The sequence below is a fragment of the Pinus tabuliformis genome, chromosome 6 (genome assembly GCF_031772625.1).
Source record: "Pinus tabuliformis cultivar Carrire ecotype Pingquan chromosome 6, CPIR1, whole genome shotgun sequence".
Lineage (NCBI taxonomy): Eukaryota > Viridiplantae > Streptophyta > Pinopsida > Pinales > Pinaceae > Pinus > Pinus tabuliformis.
Window position 1 is genome coordinate 17,526,657 of NC_142292.1, and position 16,927 is coordinate 17,543,583.

Below are 16,927 nucleotides of genomic sequence, written 5' to 3' on the forward strand. Positions count from 1 at the left end.
TACTAAAATGTTGAGCACATGAGGGGTTTATTTGGTTGCTGGCCGACCTTGACGAATTGTCTTATAACACAAATAAATTCATAACTCCATGAATACTTATCAGAATTGGATGATCTTTAGATCAATCCTACACCTCTCGATGAGAGGGATCCAAGAAAAATATCAGCTGCCATAAATAAGATGACCTACATGGAGATTGGCTCTAGTTGCCAATTTTAACAATCTACAACCCATTGAACTAGGGCACACAATATTTCCCCCTTGCTGTCTCTTGGTTGCTCAAAGAATGATAAACCTAGGGCTTGCACAATCAACCCTCTTATCACTAAAACACTGAAATGACACCAACATTTATTGATCTAGGGCACAAATGTAATCTGCCCATTAGTTGACTTATGCTTCAAAAGATCAGCTCTTTGGGACTTTTCCTAGCAGCACACACAACAATAGATCAATTGTATCTCAGGGCTACTAAACTGTTGTTCACCAACACCATGAATAGACCTCAAACACTCCAAACTTCTTTACTTTAGTACAACCGCATCACATCTGTCCTGCACATCACTTTCTCCATACTAGGAGACACTCTTTGGCCCTTCCTAAACTCCTGTACTAGCGCTGATCATATAGATATATTGCCCTATTTATAGTGACAAGACAAACTTCTTGTCACACCCATCAAGGTCTCAACCTCTCTCAATGGAGCACAAAATCAAAGCGGACTATCATGGCTCCTTGGACAACCATTTAGGACAAAACCATGGGTGACTAAACATCGCTAAACTAGGGCTTCAAACTACTATTCAAACCCTTGAACATACCTCTTCCACAGATAACAAATCATCAACATAAGACAACACCTTACTTGCTTGAGAACTCGGCTTAGCTTCTCAAGGATCCTCGGCCTTGGACACATCTTTGATTGAAATTCTTGGCCTCATCTACAGACCTATGTAGCCCTTTAAACTAGGGTTACCTTAGTCCTTTGTTCAACCCTTTAACCACTATAACATGCTCCCATACAACCAGAAGACCTTTGCCGATCTTTGAGAGAAACAAGGCCTCAACTAGGCCTCCCTTCCCACTTCAGACGGGGGGGTATCGACCCCCCTTCTTCAATCACTGAAAGAGCTCGACTGTCATAAAGAATGTTACAGAAAACCGCAATAGAATTTGTGCCCAGAACAAACCATGAACAAATCTACTAAACTCGGTCAACCAAACTTCACCAAACTCGTCCTTGCCTTGCAAATTCGGCTCCTCTTAGAGATCTACGGTGTTGTGCTTATCTTTTATGATGAGATGCACTTGTGGATAGATCAAATGAGCTTTCCTCGCCTTCTTATAGTTTCCTATGAGGGCAACATCTAATCCTCAATGGGTGTCACTTTAAGCCTAGCCAACTTGACTTTTTGACAATAACCCCAACTAACATTAGACAAGGGTTTTCTTCCATTTGATCAAGACTCTTCATGGTTGCCTTAGGCCCCCTTAGCTCCTTTAAGGGTGCTCCACTTGCAACAATGAATAAACAATAATTTCTTCACTTGGTTTTGCGCCCACACCGTGGGTGCAAAACCCCATCGCTTGGGTACTTCGCCCATAAAACCCTTTTGTGGGACAACTTCTCACAAACCTAGCACCTAGGCTTGTGGAGTCCCTCCCAAGCTACGCAAATCAACACCTTGCTACCCTTGTTATTGCCCGAACAGGCTCATGTTGCTATAGAATGGGTTGCTTGTTGCCTAGATAAGGGTTTTGTCATTTGCTGCCTTGAAATTGCCTTAAACAGATCTCGACACCACAAAATTGCTGCTTAACGCAATTAATCCACATAAATCCTCCCTTGCTTGCCAAAATCAGATGGAAAGTGCTTTGGAAAATTATGCCAAACATAATAGAGAGAAGGGATTGGCTAGAGTGGAATTTTTTACCACCAAAACCAATAAAAAAGAAAGGGGTCTTAAAACCCTCAATAGCCTGAACTCACAAATCAGAGACATCAACAATCCATCATGAGAAAAAATGATTCTCCTCTCTCTTATTTATAGATTCCTTTTGGGGTCTCTTCTCCTAATTTTAATTTGAAGGTCTAACAACTTTCCCTCCATTTTGCCCCAAATTTGGCTTCTTTCGCAAGTTTTCCTCCATTTACTCCAATTTACCCAATGTTACTCCAATAACATTGAATAATGGGTTTCCCCCTTTACAAATGATTAGCATACTAAGGTTGGATAGGCTACTTCGCCCTCCCTTGGGCTATTAATTAGAAGAGGACATTATAGTTTGCAAGTCCTAATTGTTTGTTGAACGACTATGTTCCCAAATCATAATGTACCAAGGACCTCTATGTGTACAAAGAGGGCCCCCATCTTGAATTAGCATCACGAGTGAAGGCAACATTGTTGTTACTGTTCAACATGCCTCCATTTCCGCTGACCATATGCACATGAAATACATAGACACTTAGTTAAACAAGTAGTTCATGACATACCCAATGTCTCTATTAATGATGATGTGATTGGTATTTCTTAGCAGTGTTGTTAAAATCGCGATTTAATGAAAAAATCGCGATTTTTTCAGCTTGCCGATCAAATCGCGATTTTTATACGAAAAAATCGCCTACTTTTTTTTTGTCGATTTTTACTGAAAAAATCGCGCTTTTTTCAAAAAATCGCGATTTTTTCGAAAAAAGCGCGATTTTTAACGAAAAAATCGTGGGGGCTCAGGACAGCATAGTTTTATAACTTTTTTTGGGTTTTTTCATGCAATGTTTTTTGAAAGAAACAAATAATTTTTGAGTGGGGTAGCTTAATGATCAAGTCTAGGCCCTAGTATGGATATGCTATTCATGGTAATGTTAAATTCTTAAAGTAAAAGTGACATTCTCCTTAATCTTCATTTTCATCTTTTTACTTAAATTTTTAACATTACCATGAAATGACTCAGGATGTTTGAGAGTGGTTCCAGCCTCATTGGATTTCATATGGAGAAAGTAGAATTTTAGATTTCATTTAAAATCCAGCAGACTTATCAGTTTTTCAGGATTTCAGGATTGGGAGATTGTAATGTTTCCAGGTGACACCACCTGCCCGGGCTACCCCTGCCACCAGTAGAGGACGTGGTCTACCTCCTATAGCTCCTACTTCTAGTTCTTCAACGTCTAGATCACATCAGACTCCACTGCCATTTCCACCTGCACGGGCACCAGCATCTACATCTAGAGGGAAAGGGAAAGCTGTGGCATTTTCTCGCAAGAGGGGCAGAGGAAATCAATAGGATTAGACTTTCATTTTATTGTATATGACATTATGACATGATGAGATACATTATCATATTTTTTGTTGATATTTTGAGGCTGAGTTGGGACTTACTATTCAGGACATGATTCAATGTTATGTGTGATTTTAGCGCTAGAAATGATATTAAACATCTTATATATTAGTTTTTTTATCATATTTATGTGTCAATGTATTTATTTTATGTTGTAGATGGTTTAGATATTAAAAAAATTGAAAAAAAATGAATATTTTTGTACCAAATGATTTTTTCCCGCTTTTTTCCGATTTTTTCCCGATTTTTCCGATTTTTTCCGATTCGTTCCCCGCGCCGATTTAATCCCGATCGCGCTTTTAACAACATTGTTTCTTAGTGTTGCACTTATCGCGATATTATCAGAATTATCACAATAATATTGCCAAAACCAACCTTAACGATAATATCTACAATAATTATCGTGATACTTTGCCCTTCTGGAAATATCACGCTAATTTCAATTGAGCTCAATAATTTAAGTAATTATTGCAATAATTTTGAAATTATCACATTGTCTCTGTCAATTTCAACTTATTACCATTCTTTTCTTTTGACCCTAATTTTTTAAAAGTGAGTTAGGGGATTGAGCTGTGAGGAAACCTTGACTATTTCCATGAAGCAAACCAAGGGGAAATCCATTGTTTTCATTTCCCATGATTCATTTCATGAGATATATACCGTAGTAGTTAATGTTAATATTAAATTCTTAAAGTAAAAGTGATATCTTCTTTTATCTTTCATTTTCACCTTTAAATTTTTAATGTTACCTTTAATTGACTCAAAATGTTTGAGAGTGGTTCCGATCTCATTGGATTTTATATGGAGAAAGTATAATTTTAGATCCCACTCAAAATCCAACAAACTTAACAATATTTAGGATTTCAATATTTGCGGAATTGGATTGCTTCTACTACATTCAGTGATGTATGAGGGTATGGAACTAACATTGAATCAAAATCACCAAGCCCTCTATGTACCTCGATGTTGGTGGCATTGACTGTTGAGTTCCTCCATGACCCTAGTAAAAATGTACAATTCTCTCCATTATTCATGACCCTAGTAAAATGTACAATTCATTCAAGCAAAATCATTGATTAGGATGTTAAGCTTTTTCTATCTTATTTTAATGCTTAGAGGGTGATCTTGATGAAGCGGATCCCAATATAGGCAATGATTTTGATGTTGTGTAATTATTTGTTGTAGCAAGATTTTTATTTTTTCGGATTTCGGAGGCCATTTAGAGCCTCTCTATTGATCTATTTTGATTCAGAGATGGATTGCACTTTGATGATATTTTGGTTATATGCATCCTTGCTATATACATGAAATTTTTTACGTATTTGTGTATAATAATTTGGATTCATATGGATGAAAATGAATTATATATTCTTTTCAAAATTTAAATATTTTATGTATTTTTTGGTTGACCTGGTCCTGTTCTGATAACATTGTTGAGGATGCTGTGATCATTTTCCATCAAGCAAACACGGGGAATCCGTTGTTTTTATTGCCATGATTCATCTCATGAGATACATTTATTTTAGTTCTGATATGATTTTGTATCATTCTATTAGATCTTATGACTCGTGACAAATATTATATTTCAATATGATGTCTGATGTATCACTTGACATCTTATACATCTTATATATCAATTTTATCTTCATATTTATGTAGCAATGTGTTTGTTTGATGTTGATGTTGTTTTAAAAGTTAAAAATTTGAGAAAAAATGATTATTGTTGTATTCTTTAAAGTTTCTCGATAATTTCCCTGATATTGCTGATAATTTAAATTTTGGACCGCTGGTGATAAGTTGCCGATAACAATAAATGTGACATTGGTATTTTTTTCTCTTAGTTTTTTCAGCCATAGACACATCATTCATTGATTAACTTTATCTCATTATCACATCCAAATTCTCAACTTCAAGGTTTGGTTTCTATTTTGTGTTTTTCTACGATATTCTTGTATTTATTAATATTTCAACCATACTCTTTGGTATTTTGAGATTTGTCATTTTGTATCAGATATAGTTTCATGCTGGGTTGTCATATTGATATCTTAGTAATCTGGGCAATGTTCACCAACATTCATGTCGTTCCTTGCAGGGAGAACAGTTTAAACGTTTGCGTATGATATCGAATGAAGCATCTGGTTCTCTACTTGCTGGAGAGAAGTATACTATTTTTCCCCTATTTTTGTTCAAGGAGGTTTGCATCTTTTGTGGATTAAGTGTTTACTTTTTGATTATGCAGGTCCAATGATGCAATGGTTTCTGGGCCTAAGAAAGTTGAGTTGCCCAAGCTGCCCAGATACATCGATACTCGTGTTGCTGATATTTATCCTGTTACAAAGCCTGGTGATAGGCTTAAAATACTTAGCTCTAAAGACAAGTTTAAGGTTCTATTCTGAGTCCTGACATATTTGGATCAATCTCATATTGATTTTAATATTCTGTGTAAGGTTGAATAATACTTTATTTCATCATTTAAAACTGTTTTATTTTAGTTATCAAGATATATGAAGATGTACTTTTGCACTGTTTCGTGTCATAGGATGCTCCTTTGTTTCAGAAACAGATAAAAGAGACCAACCAAGGTTCAACACCATCTGATGTGAAGCTTTCATCAAAATTTATTTGGTAGGTGGTAACATTTGTTTCTAATGAAATATCATAAAAGTTTTTGTCCTCAATACTTTGTAAGCATGGCTTAGTGAAGCTTATAATTTTCGAGGAATGCCAGGAGAAGGAATGGAAATCACACTTCATCTGGTAATCCAGATACCTCCATAAATAGTGCATATACAAATAAGAACGTTGAACTAAAGGCTGAGTGTCAAGAATATAACAACTTTCGTAATGTTGCTGAGCTTTCTTCGAGTTCTACTGCTTTGTCTTCAAGAACGACTGTTGATATGGTATCTTCTAGTCACTATCATTAATATTGACAAGTTAAGATATATGTGATTTTTTTAGAAGTGGAAATATGTTCAAATTTTTGGAATGTGTTTTTAGTAATGCTAAAATGAATGTTTGACTGCAGGCCAAGGCATTTAAGGGATTGGCAAATAATAAGGCCTCAACTGTTGTCACTCAACCTCATGACTCTCCAGGTTTATTGGGAAATTTAGGATCATCCTTGCATGCTAACAGTTTTGGACATGATTTGCCAATAGCTGGAGATAGAGTACCTTTGGATTTGAGCTTGAAAGTTAATATGCGCCTAATTTCTTCCTCTTCACTTAACTGGTAGGTAGTTTTTAAATTCTTATTCAAAGTTTGGGGTTTCATGTTCTTAGTATTTACAAAATAAAAGTCAAGTAAATACCTAGTTACGAGGTGGTTAAATTTCCTATGCTTTGTGATCATTGCAAAATAGACAATTAGGCAATTATTGTTATGTATCTACCTGCACTATTGCTCTCTTTTTCTCCTTATCTATCTCTTTCTTTATCTTCTCTTTTTAACATGATCTGTAATAGCTACACCATATAGCCCATATTCACCATGTTCTTCTTCTCTTCCTCTCATTCTTTAGATAAGGCATAATATGTACAAAGGTTACATTTTGATTTAGATGAACTCATTTGGAGGTTACCCTGCCTTGAAGTCACCAGTAATATAATATCTTCGTCTTTTGCCTCATTATTTTCTATTTTTGGTGATGCACCAGTCATGGTTATTTCTTGATAGTGGATGTTGAAGGCAAAATTGTATTTAGATCATTATCTGTGAGTAAAGTATCCTATAAACAAAGCTGTGACAATTATTTATGGACTGAAATGCTAATTAGTTGACATAAATTATCATCCAAGATTATTATATTATCTTGTCTAGAGGCCATTTCTTCTCCATCTCTCATAGCCTTATATCTATCACTGCCTGAACTCTAAGTTCTCACATCTGGCCTTAAAACTTTTAAAACATGTTGAATGGATACAACATGGCTCACCTGCTAGATACAGTAGCAGTGAGGATGCTAAACTTTTGTTGACTCATTTTAATTTTTACCTATAAGCTTATTAGTTCTTTTAAGGTGGTTCAAGTTCAATGGGCAATGGACAAGGAAATGAATTTTCAATGTAGGGAGGGAAAGGGGCCATAACCAATGGGATAATTGACAGATTAAGCCCTTCTGTTGAGGAGTTTCAGATTAATAATGTTTCTACTCATCTTTTCTTACCTTTTTATAACTAACAAATTAAAAAACTAGTTTTTTTTCGAAGTGGGTATTGCTAATCATTTTCCATATATTGTTCACATTGTATTTTAGTACAAAATTGGAGGTATATCCCAAAGAAGGATTGATCGTATAAAAAACCCACAATTGTGGAATTCTCTCAAAGATTGTTTGACCACTTGAGAGTAGCTCAAAAAGAGAGCCATACATCACAATAAGTGACTGAAACTACCATACATGTCCAAGAAAAAATTGAAGGAAAATCATTGTGACAAAATTACATAGAGGGCTTTGTTACCCACCAAAAGTGGGTACCCCTAAGAGAACTTTTCTCCTAATCATTTACTTCCAGTCGACAACCAACAACCTCTGATAGCCACCTTGTAGTCGATGTGATGTGCAACTTTATCTTTGCCACTTGCATCAGTCATATGTTTCCTTGCCCATTTGTCAAGAGCTCATGTTAGAAGGTGGGCAATTCGACCCAAAAGGTATGTTATTCATTGTGCAATCGAGAGCTTATGCTTGCTTTTCCATTGGGGCATTTGGCAAGGAGTATAGGGTGACTTGGAAAATGAAAGGATTTTGACCAAGGTTTTGTTCCCCCACCTAATCTTTAATCCTAGTCTAGCGGGACCTCCCCTATTGGCCCATGGCTTCAAGAAGGGCACTACTTGGGAAACCCTTATTTTGATAGTGCGGTCCTGTTTTCCCATTTCATATTTATCACTTCCCTCTGCACATTGTGAGCCCTATTCATTATCTCCCCTTTCTAGGTCCACATGACCATTCGGTCCATAGGGTGTTAGCATAACCCTTCCCCTTGTCCACATATCTAGGTCGGGCTTCGAAACATTGTCCCGGAGGTTGATGCAACTAATAGAAAAGTAAAATCATATCATGGCCACAAGCAAGAAACAAAGGAAATAAAATCATAAAATGCAAAAGATCGCTGGGACATTATATTAGCAGGTGGGAATACCCTACCTCCAATAAATTTATTGCAAAATTTGCATATAATTTTTCCATCAATCAAATCACAATGCGCCCATGCAGTGTCCTTGGCTTTTGGAGCCATGGTGACTAGAAATAATTGAAATTTGCAAAGAAATTTGCCTGTAAAAAAAAATTGCAGCTAAGAAAAATGGAAAACATAAGATAAATTTAATAGCATAGAACACATATAACAAAGAAGAGAAACCGTTTGGAACAAAAATCGTTAAATGATCTTGTCTTCGTGCAATACAACCTTCGACTAAGGCGCAACCAAATGACGAACAAAAGACCTAATCTAGATCCCATTGTGTTCGACGATATTGATCCAACACCAGAATGGTTGGAGCAGATTGAAGATCCTAAGTTTGATGCTAATTTTGATATTGACATGGCATCAGGGGGGGATGAAGCATATTTGGTAGTGCCATCAAAAACATAATTAGAAGCCACATCAAGCAAATGCAAAAAACCATTGGAAGGCACTAGTCGTGCAACTCGACCAACTTGTGTTTCCATTAGGTCCACTTCTATTGTTATTGGTGCCAGTGCTACAACTTAGGCTGCAGATGAGGCTGAGGCATACTCAGACTCTGATCTAGATGATGTTTATGTAGCTCCTGTTGATGATCTTGTGTCTAGTAATGGTGATGAATTTGATCACTGATACGCAACTAATATTGATCACTGATATGTACCAGTAGACTTGTAGTCTTGTAGTATGCCAATGGCCCCATAGCTTGTAGCATTGGTTTTGGACTTTATAGGCCATTTAGAGCCTCATTGCTTATGTATTTTGTTGATGATATGTATTGCACCTGGTGCCATTTTGAGATATTCACCTTTACATGGTATATAGATGAGCAAACTTTGCATATTTGGTCTCTATTGGTTTGGAATCATGGTTTTAAATCCTAAAAATAGTTTTTTTTTTTCATTAAAAATTAATTATTACATGTATTTTTCTAAAAAATCAGTTTATTGAGATCTGACCAGTCCTGGTTCAACCAGTTCCGGTTTGAAACCCAATTAATTACGTGGATCGGTTTGATCACCGGTTCCAGTTTTTAAAACTATGGAGCTCTACCCCTTATCATTGTGGCCATCACCCAGTTCATGGGGCTAATGTTGCCCTATTACATCATTAAAAGGAATCCTTACACGTCCCAATCCTTGGTGGGCGATGAACTACCCCACCTTTAGGGGGGTAACCACTGCTATTCATCATACACAACATGCTCTCATTCCCTAGAACTTCGAGCATAATACAAAGAAAAAACAAGAAAAGGAAAAAGGAAGTAAGAGGGGTGGAAAAACAAAGGCTAGCGTAACTCATGCATCCACGATTGGTCCCTCCTCACACTTGTATGCCCATAATGTGGACTTTCTCATTATTGCTACCCTTGAAACAATGGCATTTGGCCTTGAGCCCCTTTATCCCCTTTCTATTCCATCATTATTCACATGCCACCAATTGATTGATGTACCTGGGACCTGTTTTTCCCCTTAGGGGCTGGAACACCTAATAGGATCGTTTATTAGCCACTCCTACCTAGGGAGGAAATACTATTACACGATCAAAGCCCTAAATTTGGAAGGGAAACCTCATATGAAGTGTTAGTTTTCCCATGACTAACAAGCTTGGTTCACTTAGATGCACTAATGATTATTGAACCCAATGGTGAAGATGCAACATTGGACTTTGTGTATGATTGGCAAGTGGTTCTCTGTTGGAATTTCTAAGTCTGACACATTAGAAACCCTTCATGCACTTTACTGATTTATTCCTACTACTTGTTTTGTTAATTAACGAGTTATTTACCATGTAAATACTGGAAATAAATACAAGTACATGCTCAACTCATTACAGATCATCAACTGAAGGAAATAGAAACAAGCACACAAGTGACACCGTTGTTTTTGGACTAATGTCCCCGGAAAAACCCAATGCGGGAAAACTGGTGCAACTATCTGAGGGTTTGATTTATTAAGCAGTTTCAGAATACAATTTGGGTGCCAAATCCGGCTCACCCAACAGAGAAAAATCTCGGCAATAGTACCTCTCTACTCGGAAGCAGATATTATGGCTGAAACTTGGGATAAACACTTCAGTAGCTCCACAGCTCCAATTTGCCCCATGAAACGCAAGCATCAGCTTCCAGGGACTGCGTCAACCTCTCTCTGGCCCAGTGTTAGCCCATCGTCACTCTGTCTTGGCCCGCGTCAGCCTTTGCGGCACTGCGTCAGTCCTCTGGCCCTCTGGGTCACCCACGCTGGCCCTTTGAGGCACTGGGCAGCTCCTGGCTAGCTTTGCGTGAGCCCTGGCTGGCTCTGCGTGAACCCTTGGCTGCTTCTACGTCCCTCTCTCCGGCTACTGCGCTGATCCTCTTGGTGCTATCTCTGCCTCTCTGCTTCTGTATTCACTGCCCCTCGACTGCAACTTTGATCACTCTCTCAACTTTCTCAGCAAACCTAGCCCCAGAAAGTGGAAATCTTGATCTCTTGGTGTGTTCTCCAAGTGACCCTTAGCCTCCCCTTATACTTTTCTCGTTGACAAATCAACGGCCGAGATTAAGTCCTTAATCAACGGCTAAGATTAGATCTAGCTTGATCCATGACTTTTGGACCATTCTAACACAGTTTTATATTAATTCACATTAATATTTTATTTCCCCTAAGTTTAGATTTAGGGACTCCATTAAAAATATTAATTATTTTAATATCTCCCAAACTGTTTAGAATTTGCCCAAACCCTTTTTGGGTATTGGAGATCTGACGTGCCTTAGCCTCTTCACCAATTTTTGTGGCTAGAGCACGTCTGATGCTACCCCAAATCAACACTCCCTCTTAGCCAAGACTGTGCTCTAGCAATACTCCTCACTGAGTATTACTCTGATCATCCGACATCGGTACCTGTGCTGATGCTAGGCTTGCTGCCCAACATCCTCTGCATTGTTGCATCCTGTACTGCTACTCGTGGCCCTGCCACTACCATTGCTGCATCCATACTGCAACTCCCTCTACATCCGTGCTGTTGCCCATGGCCCTGCCACTGCCATTGCTGCATCTGCAGTGGAACCCCTCTCATCATGTTGCATCGTGTTGGCCATAGCACTACCACTGCTAACTGTTGCATTGCAACCCAATTATTGAGAAGTAATTAATTGATCTCCCAACTCTGACATCTTCGTCAGGCTAGAAACACTCCTGATGCTGAAGCTCCCTCTGTCACTGACAAGTGCTCCCTCTCTGACCTCTGCGCTGTTGCAACAACTCTGTGCATTTCGCACTGTTGCACACCTCTTTGTGCCATCCTGCACTGGTGCAACACTCCTGTGCTTCTCGCACTGTTGCCTCACCCCGTCCTGGAAATCTTGCATTGTAGCTCCCTCTCTCTCTCCATCTTCATCCGTCTCTACTGACATCCACCAACACTGCTACTCCTCTTCGGGGCTCCCGTAGCCAGGTATAATCTGAGAGGTTGGGTACCTCAAGGATCCTGCCCCTCATTGCCTGTAGTCTGTCTGACTACAGCTCGATGTCTCCCCACTTCCGCTCAAGTGGCGTGTGTGCACTCATGGCACAGTCATCGTCTGTCTCCACTTCCTTCTTTGCCCTTGTTGGCGCAACCTTGATCTTAGAGGTCTCTCCCTTACTCTTCTTCCTTTGAGACCATGTTGGAATTTCTAAGTCTGACACATTAGAAACCCTTCATGCACTTTACTGATTTATTCCTACCTACTTGTTCTGTTAATTAACAAGTTATTTATCATGTAAATATTGGAATTAAATACAAGTACATGCTCAACTCATTACAGATCATCAACTGAAGGAAATAGAAACAAGCACACAAGTGACACCATTGTTTTTGGACTAATGTCCCCGGAAAAACCCAATGCTGGAAAATCGGTGTAGCTATCTGAGGGTTTAATTTATTAAGCAATTTCAGAATACAATATGGGTGCCAAATCCGGCTCACCCAACAGAGAAAAATCTCTGCAGTAGTACCTCTCTACTCGGAAGCAGATATTATGGTTGAAACTCGAGATAAACACTTCGACAGCTCCACAGCTCCAATTTGCCCCACAAAACCCAAGCGTCAGCCTCTAGGGACTACGTCAACCTCTCTCTGGCCTAGCGTTAGCCCATTGTCACTCTGTCTTTGCCCGCGTCAGCCTCTGCGGCACTGCGTTAGTCCTTTGGCCCTTTGTGTCACCCACGCTGGCCCTCTGAGGCACTGGGCAGCTCTTGCTGGCTCTGTGTGAGCCCTAGTTGGCTCTGCATGAACCCTTGACTGCTTCTGCGTCCCTCTCTCCGGCTACTGCGCTGATCCTCCTGGTGCTATCTCTACCTCTTTGCTTCTATATTCACTGCCCCTCAATTGCAACTTTGATCACTCTTTCAACTTTCTCAGCAAACCCAGCCCCAGAAAGTGGAAATTTTGATCTCTTGGTGTGTTCTCCAAGTGACCCTCAAGCCTCCTCTTATACTTTTCTCGTTGACAAATCAACGACAGAGATTAAGTCCCTAATCAACGATTAAAATCAGATCTGGCTTGATCCATGACTTTTGGACCATTCTAACACAATTTTATATTAATTCACATTAATATTTTATTTTCCTTAAGTTTAGACTTAGGGACTCCATTAAAAATATTAATTATTTTAATATCTCCCAAACTATTTAGAATCTGCCCAAACCCTTTCTAGGTATTGGAGATCTCATGTGCCTTAGCCTTTTCACCAATTTTCGTGACTAGAGCACATACGATGCTACCCCAAATCAACATTCTCATCATGGTTTGGGCAACTTAACTGCGGCCCAAGTCCACTAGAGGAGCATTATGACACCCTATAGGTGAACTGTTGAGAGCCATGGGACTTGCAGAGCATCATTCCACTCCATGGGCACCTAAAGCACCCCCAACATGTTGCATTCTACCCCACATTATTCATGAGATTATGCACTTGGACCAGGTTGCCCCGGCTGGCTTAATAGTGAGCACATGGTTTGGCAGCTGATTCGAGGCCTATATGAGGTTTTTCTCGCCCTTGAGACATGGGAGGGCTAACGCCATTCTCAAAGCCCTAAATGTTGGAGCAGAACAAGCTATTTTATCACCGGTAAACCCATGAGACCCATTTTGTGACCCTAACAAAATTGGGGTCCCATGATGGTTTACATGAAGATTTAGTGGCCAACCCCTAGATCATGATTTATGGAGCCCTCTACACTCATTATGGCACAAGATGCCTTAGAAGAGCCTAAGCATGCATGATGTCAACATTTCAGGGTCTTTTGTGGGTTAACTGTTATGTTTTATAATGGCTATGAGGTTGGCTTATAACCTCACCTAGTTCTAGCCCACTATTTTATGACTTGAGGGGCTTTAGGCATATATTAGAGATCAATAGGCATGTATAAATTGGATGGAGATCATTTCATTCTCTCATCATCATCACTTGGAGAATTCAAACCTCTTGAAGGAACTCACACTTGTTTCATTTTGGCTATTGGAGTCTCGTAGATGCATTTTGATGTGTGGAAGCTATTTTGGATTGCCTTTGGAGCTATTTCTTTGGTGAATGGATGGATATACTGTTTGTTATCTTGTAAGTGGCTATTGTTGAAAATTTTCATTTTAAAATTGTCTAATGTATGGAATTGTTGCTTCTAGATTATGCTTATTTGTGCCCTAATTGTTGAATTTTTTTATTTTATAAAGCTATCTAGTTGAGAGTTGCATATGTTGCTCATTGTATAACATGTAATGAATGTTCTTTTTGGAGGAATCATTATAACTCCCCATCAAACTCCATTTATCATTGAGTGGGTAAATGCCAGAAGTTGATACCTAGGGCATCGATTTTTAGCCTCCTTAGTGTTGTAGAATGTAACTAGTTTTAGTATTCATAATTGTCATCTGGACTCATGTCATGATGTAATTATTATGTATTGATAAAAAACAAGGAAAAAAATGTAAAAGAAAATTTATTTATGAAGCATGGGCTTCATGCTTGGGTCATTGGTCCCTAGGTCAAAGCATCCATTGTATGCTTCTAGGTTTTTGTCATGAGTCACGGTCATTGTTATTATGTAAAAGACCCCTTTGAGCACTTATATCAAAGAAAAAAGAAATGTATTATTGTATTTTAAAAGTGTCTAGATATTCTTAAAGACCAAGTTGGCCAACCAGCATATGGTGGCCTAGAGAGGGCGTAAAGAGCCTCTTGGAAAGGCTATATAAGGAGGGACTTCGTCTTGAGTCCTCTCTTGAGGATAGATTTGCGCACTTCTTTTGAAGATGATTTGCAGCTAGAAAGGCATGCGAAGAAGGCTGGAAGAGCCGAGTGAAGGAGCAATCTACCTTGAAGTCTTTGGAATGTGCAAGGTCTCTAGGTCCTGTTAGGTTTCCACAGAGTCAAAGTTTTAGGAAGCTTTTGTAGTTCATCATGGAAGTGGAGAAGGCTCATTGGACTAGTTGGTTAACTTGTGTCTTGATGGGGGCTAGAGGTCTTGTTTTGGGTCTTGGAAGTCTCCTTTGAATTGATTTTATAAGAAGAAGTTCTTGTGAGTTTTCCCCTTGAAGGGGTTTTGCCTTGGCTTTGAAGCCTACATCTGGTGTTCTTGTGATCTTCACTGTTTATAGCATTTATTTGATGATAAAGAACATAATTATAATCAAGAAGAGGAACAATAATGTCAGAAGTAAATGTCATGGAAGGAAAAGATTAATTAAAATGCTGTTGTAATCTAATTTTTCCAACATGGTATCAGAGCTAAGGTCAGTATTTTTGGTAGTTGGAAGGTCTCTGTTTTCCAAGGAGGGTCTAAGGTAAGATCTCTAAAATTCTGGGTTGATTAAGGCCTAGATCATGCCTATTTTTCGCCATCCTTCTTTGCTCAAAGACCAAATCCAAATTGAAGCTACAAGAGTGTCATTTGAATCCAATCAAGTGCGGATTGGAGGAAGGAATATCTTTGTTGTATGACCACAGTCCTACACCAAGAAGGTCAAAGACTTGGTGTGACCAAGAAGCATTTTTTAGTGGTCTGAAGTCTTGAATATCTCTAAGGTATCTATATTGACTGAAAGGCTCTCAACTTATTCTTCTCAAAGATCCAAGAGGCCTAGGTTTTTTTGTGTAATTAAAAAGAAATTCGAAGTCCTGTTCAATGCTATTCATGAGACCAAGAAGGCCGAATGGATTCATAAAGTCTAAAGCTGATCATTGTATGGGTTTGAAGTACCACAAAGATCAAAAACTTTGTCTAGGGCAACCTATAATGAGCCACAACCTTGCGCCATAGATTGCATAAGGATACACACCCTTATACTTCAGGTTGGAAAAGGCCGTATGGCTTAGACTTGGACTATAACTCCTCTACAATAGCAGCGTATGGGAATAAGAGGGCTAGTCTAGGCTGAGGGTCTTGTAAGAAAGGACAAATATCCTGCAAGAGAAGAAGTACTGTAATCACTTCTTTTGTGAGATCAAAAGGCTAGAAATAGTCATAATAGCCAGTAAGGAAAGACACCTACTAGAGGAACTAGGCCGACTTGTACGAAAATTTTTACAGGCCTATTCTTAAAATATGTACAGTAAAAGTAGTAAGCCCTAGTTTGAGGGAAAAGGTTTAAGGAAGAAGCTTCAAAAGTACCGAGTTTGATCTTAAAGAAATCCAAGGCTAGAAGTAGCCTTACTAACAATCAAGAGTGGTATCTTGAAGAAGACTCTTTGCAGGAATATTAGACCCATTTTTTCAGACTATTGGAAGCCCTAGACCGAATTTGTAGTAAAAGGAAGGCCAGAGGTGTCTCAAAATAGGTATCAGACTTGTTGTTAAAGAATAAGGAAACGCCATTGAATTGTTTGAAGCTTAAAGAAATAGTTTGTCTCGTGGAAAGAATGTTCTTGTATGGCATTGGAAGGCAAACTTAGATGGAAGCAACATGTATTAGCATCTTTAAGTGTCACTCTTGAACTTAGTAAGTTGAGATGGCTTTGTTGCAAGCTTTTGGTAATCATGGATGTCAAATGGATGTAGTCCTTGTTTATAAGGTATGCAAAATTGTCTAACATGGTATATATATTAGAGTTTTGTTACATGTTTTTAGGGTTTGTGAACTTCATCTTGTTGATGGTTGTTGGTATCTAGCATTGTAAACCTTAGATGGTACTTGGAAACCCTAATCATGTGAAAATCCTAACCCTAATCTATTTGTTCTCTCATAGAATCCCTAACTCTTGACTTTTAGGGTTTGTAGATAACTTAGGGTATATGGTAATATTGAGCGAGGGTGGAATTGAAATCTAGGATATGACATCAAAACCCTAGGGCTAATGTTTCTACAAGAAATATCAAAGGAATTTAGGGTTTATGTCTAAGAATCTTAGGAGAATACCCTCTATGAAAATCATGAAACCCTAGGTC

At 38.6% G+C, this 16,927-nt stretch overlaps 1 protein-coding gene across 2 annotated transcripts in view; it reads left to right on the top strand.

Moving 5' to 3' along the window:
- The window catches only part of LOC149256997 (uncharacterized), an 89,302-nt gene that overhangs the window by 18,984 nt on the left and 53,391 nt on the right, over positions 1-16,927 (top strand). For both annotated transcript variants that reach the window (XM_089413417.1, XM_089413422.1), the window contains exons 2-6: positions 5,426-5,493; positions 5,573-5,717; positions 5,873-5,958; positions 6,062-6,236; positions 6,362-6,567. In XM_089413417.1, the coding sequence (XP_089269543.1) occupies positions 5,426-5,493; positions 5,573-5,717; positions 5,873-5,958; positions 6,062-6,236; positions 6,362-6,567 (680 nt within the window). The remainder of the gene's footprint in view (positions 1-5,425; positions 5,494-5,572; positions 5,718-5,872; positions 5,959-6,061; positions 6,237-6,361; positions 6,568-16,927) is intronic.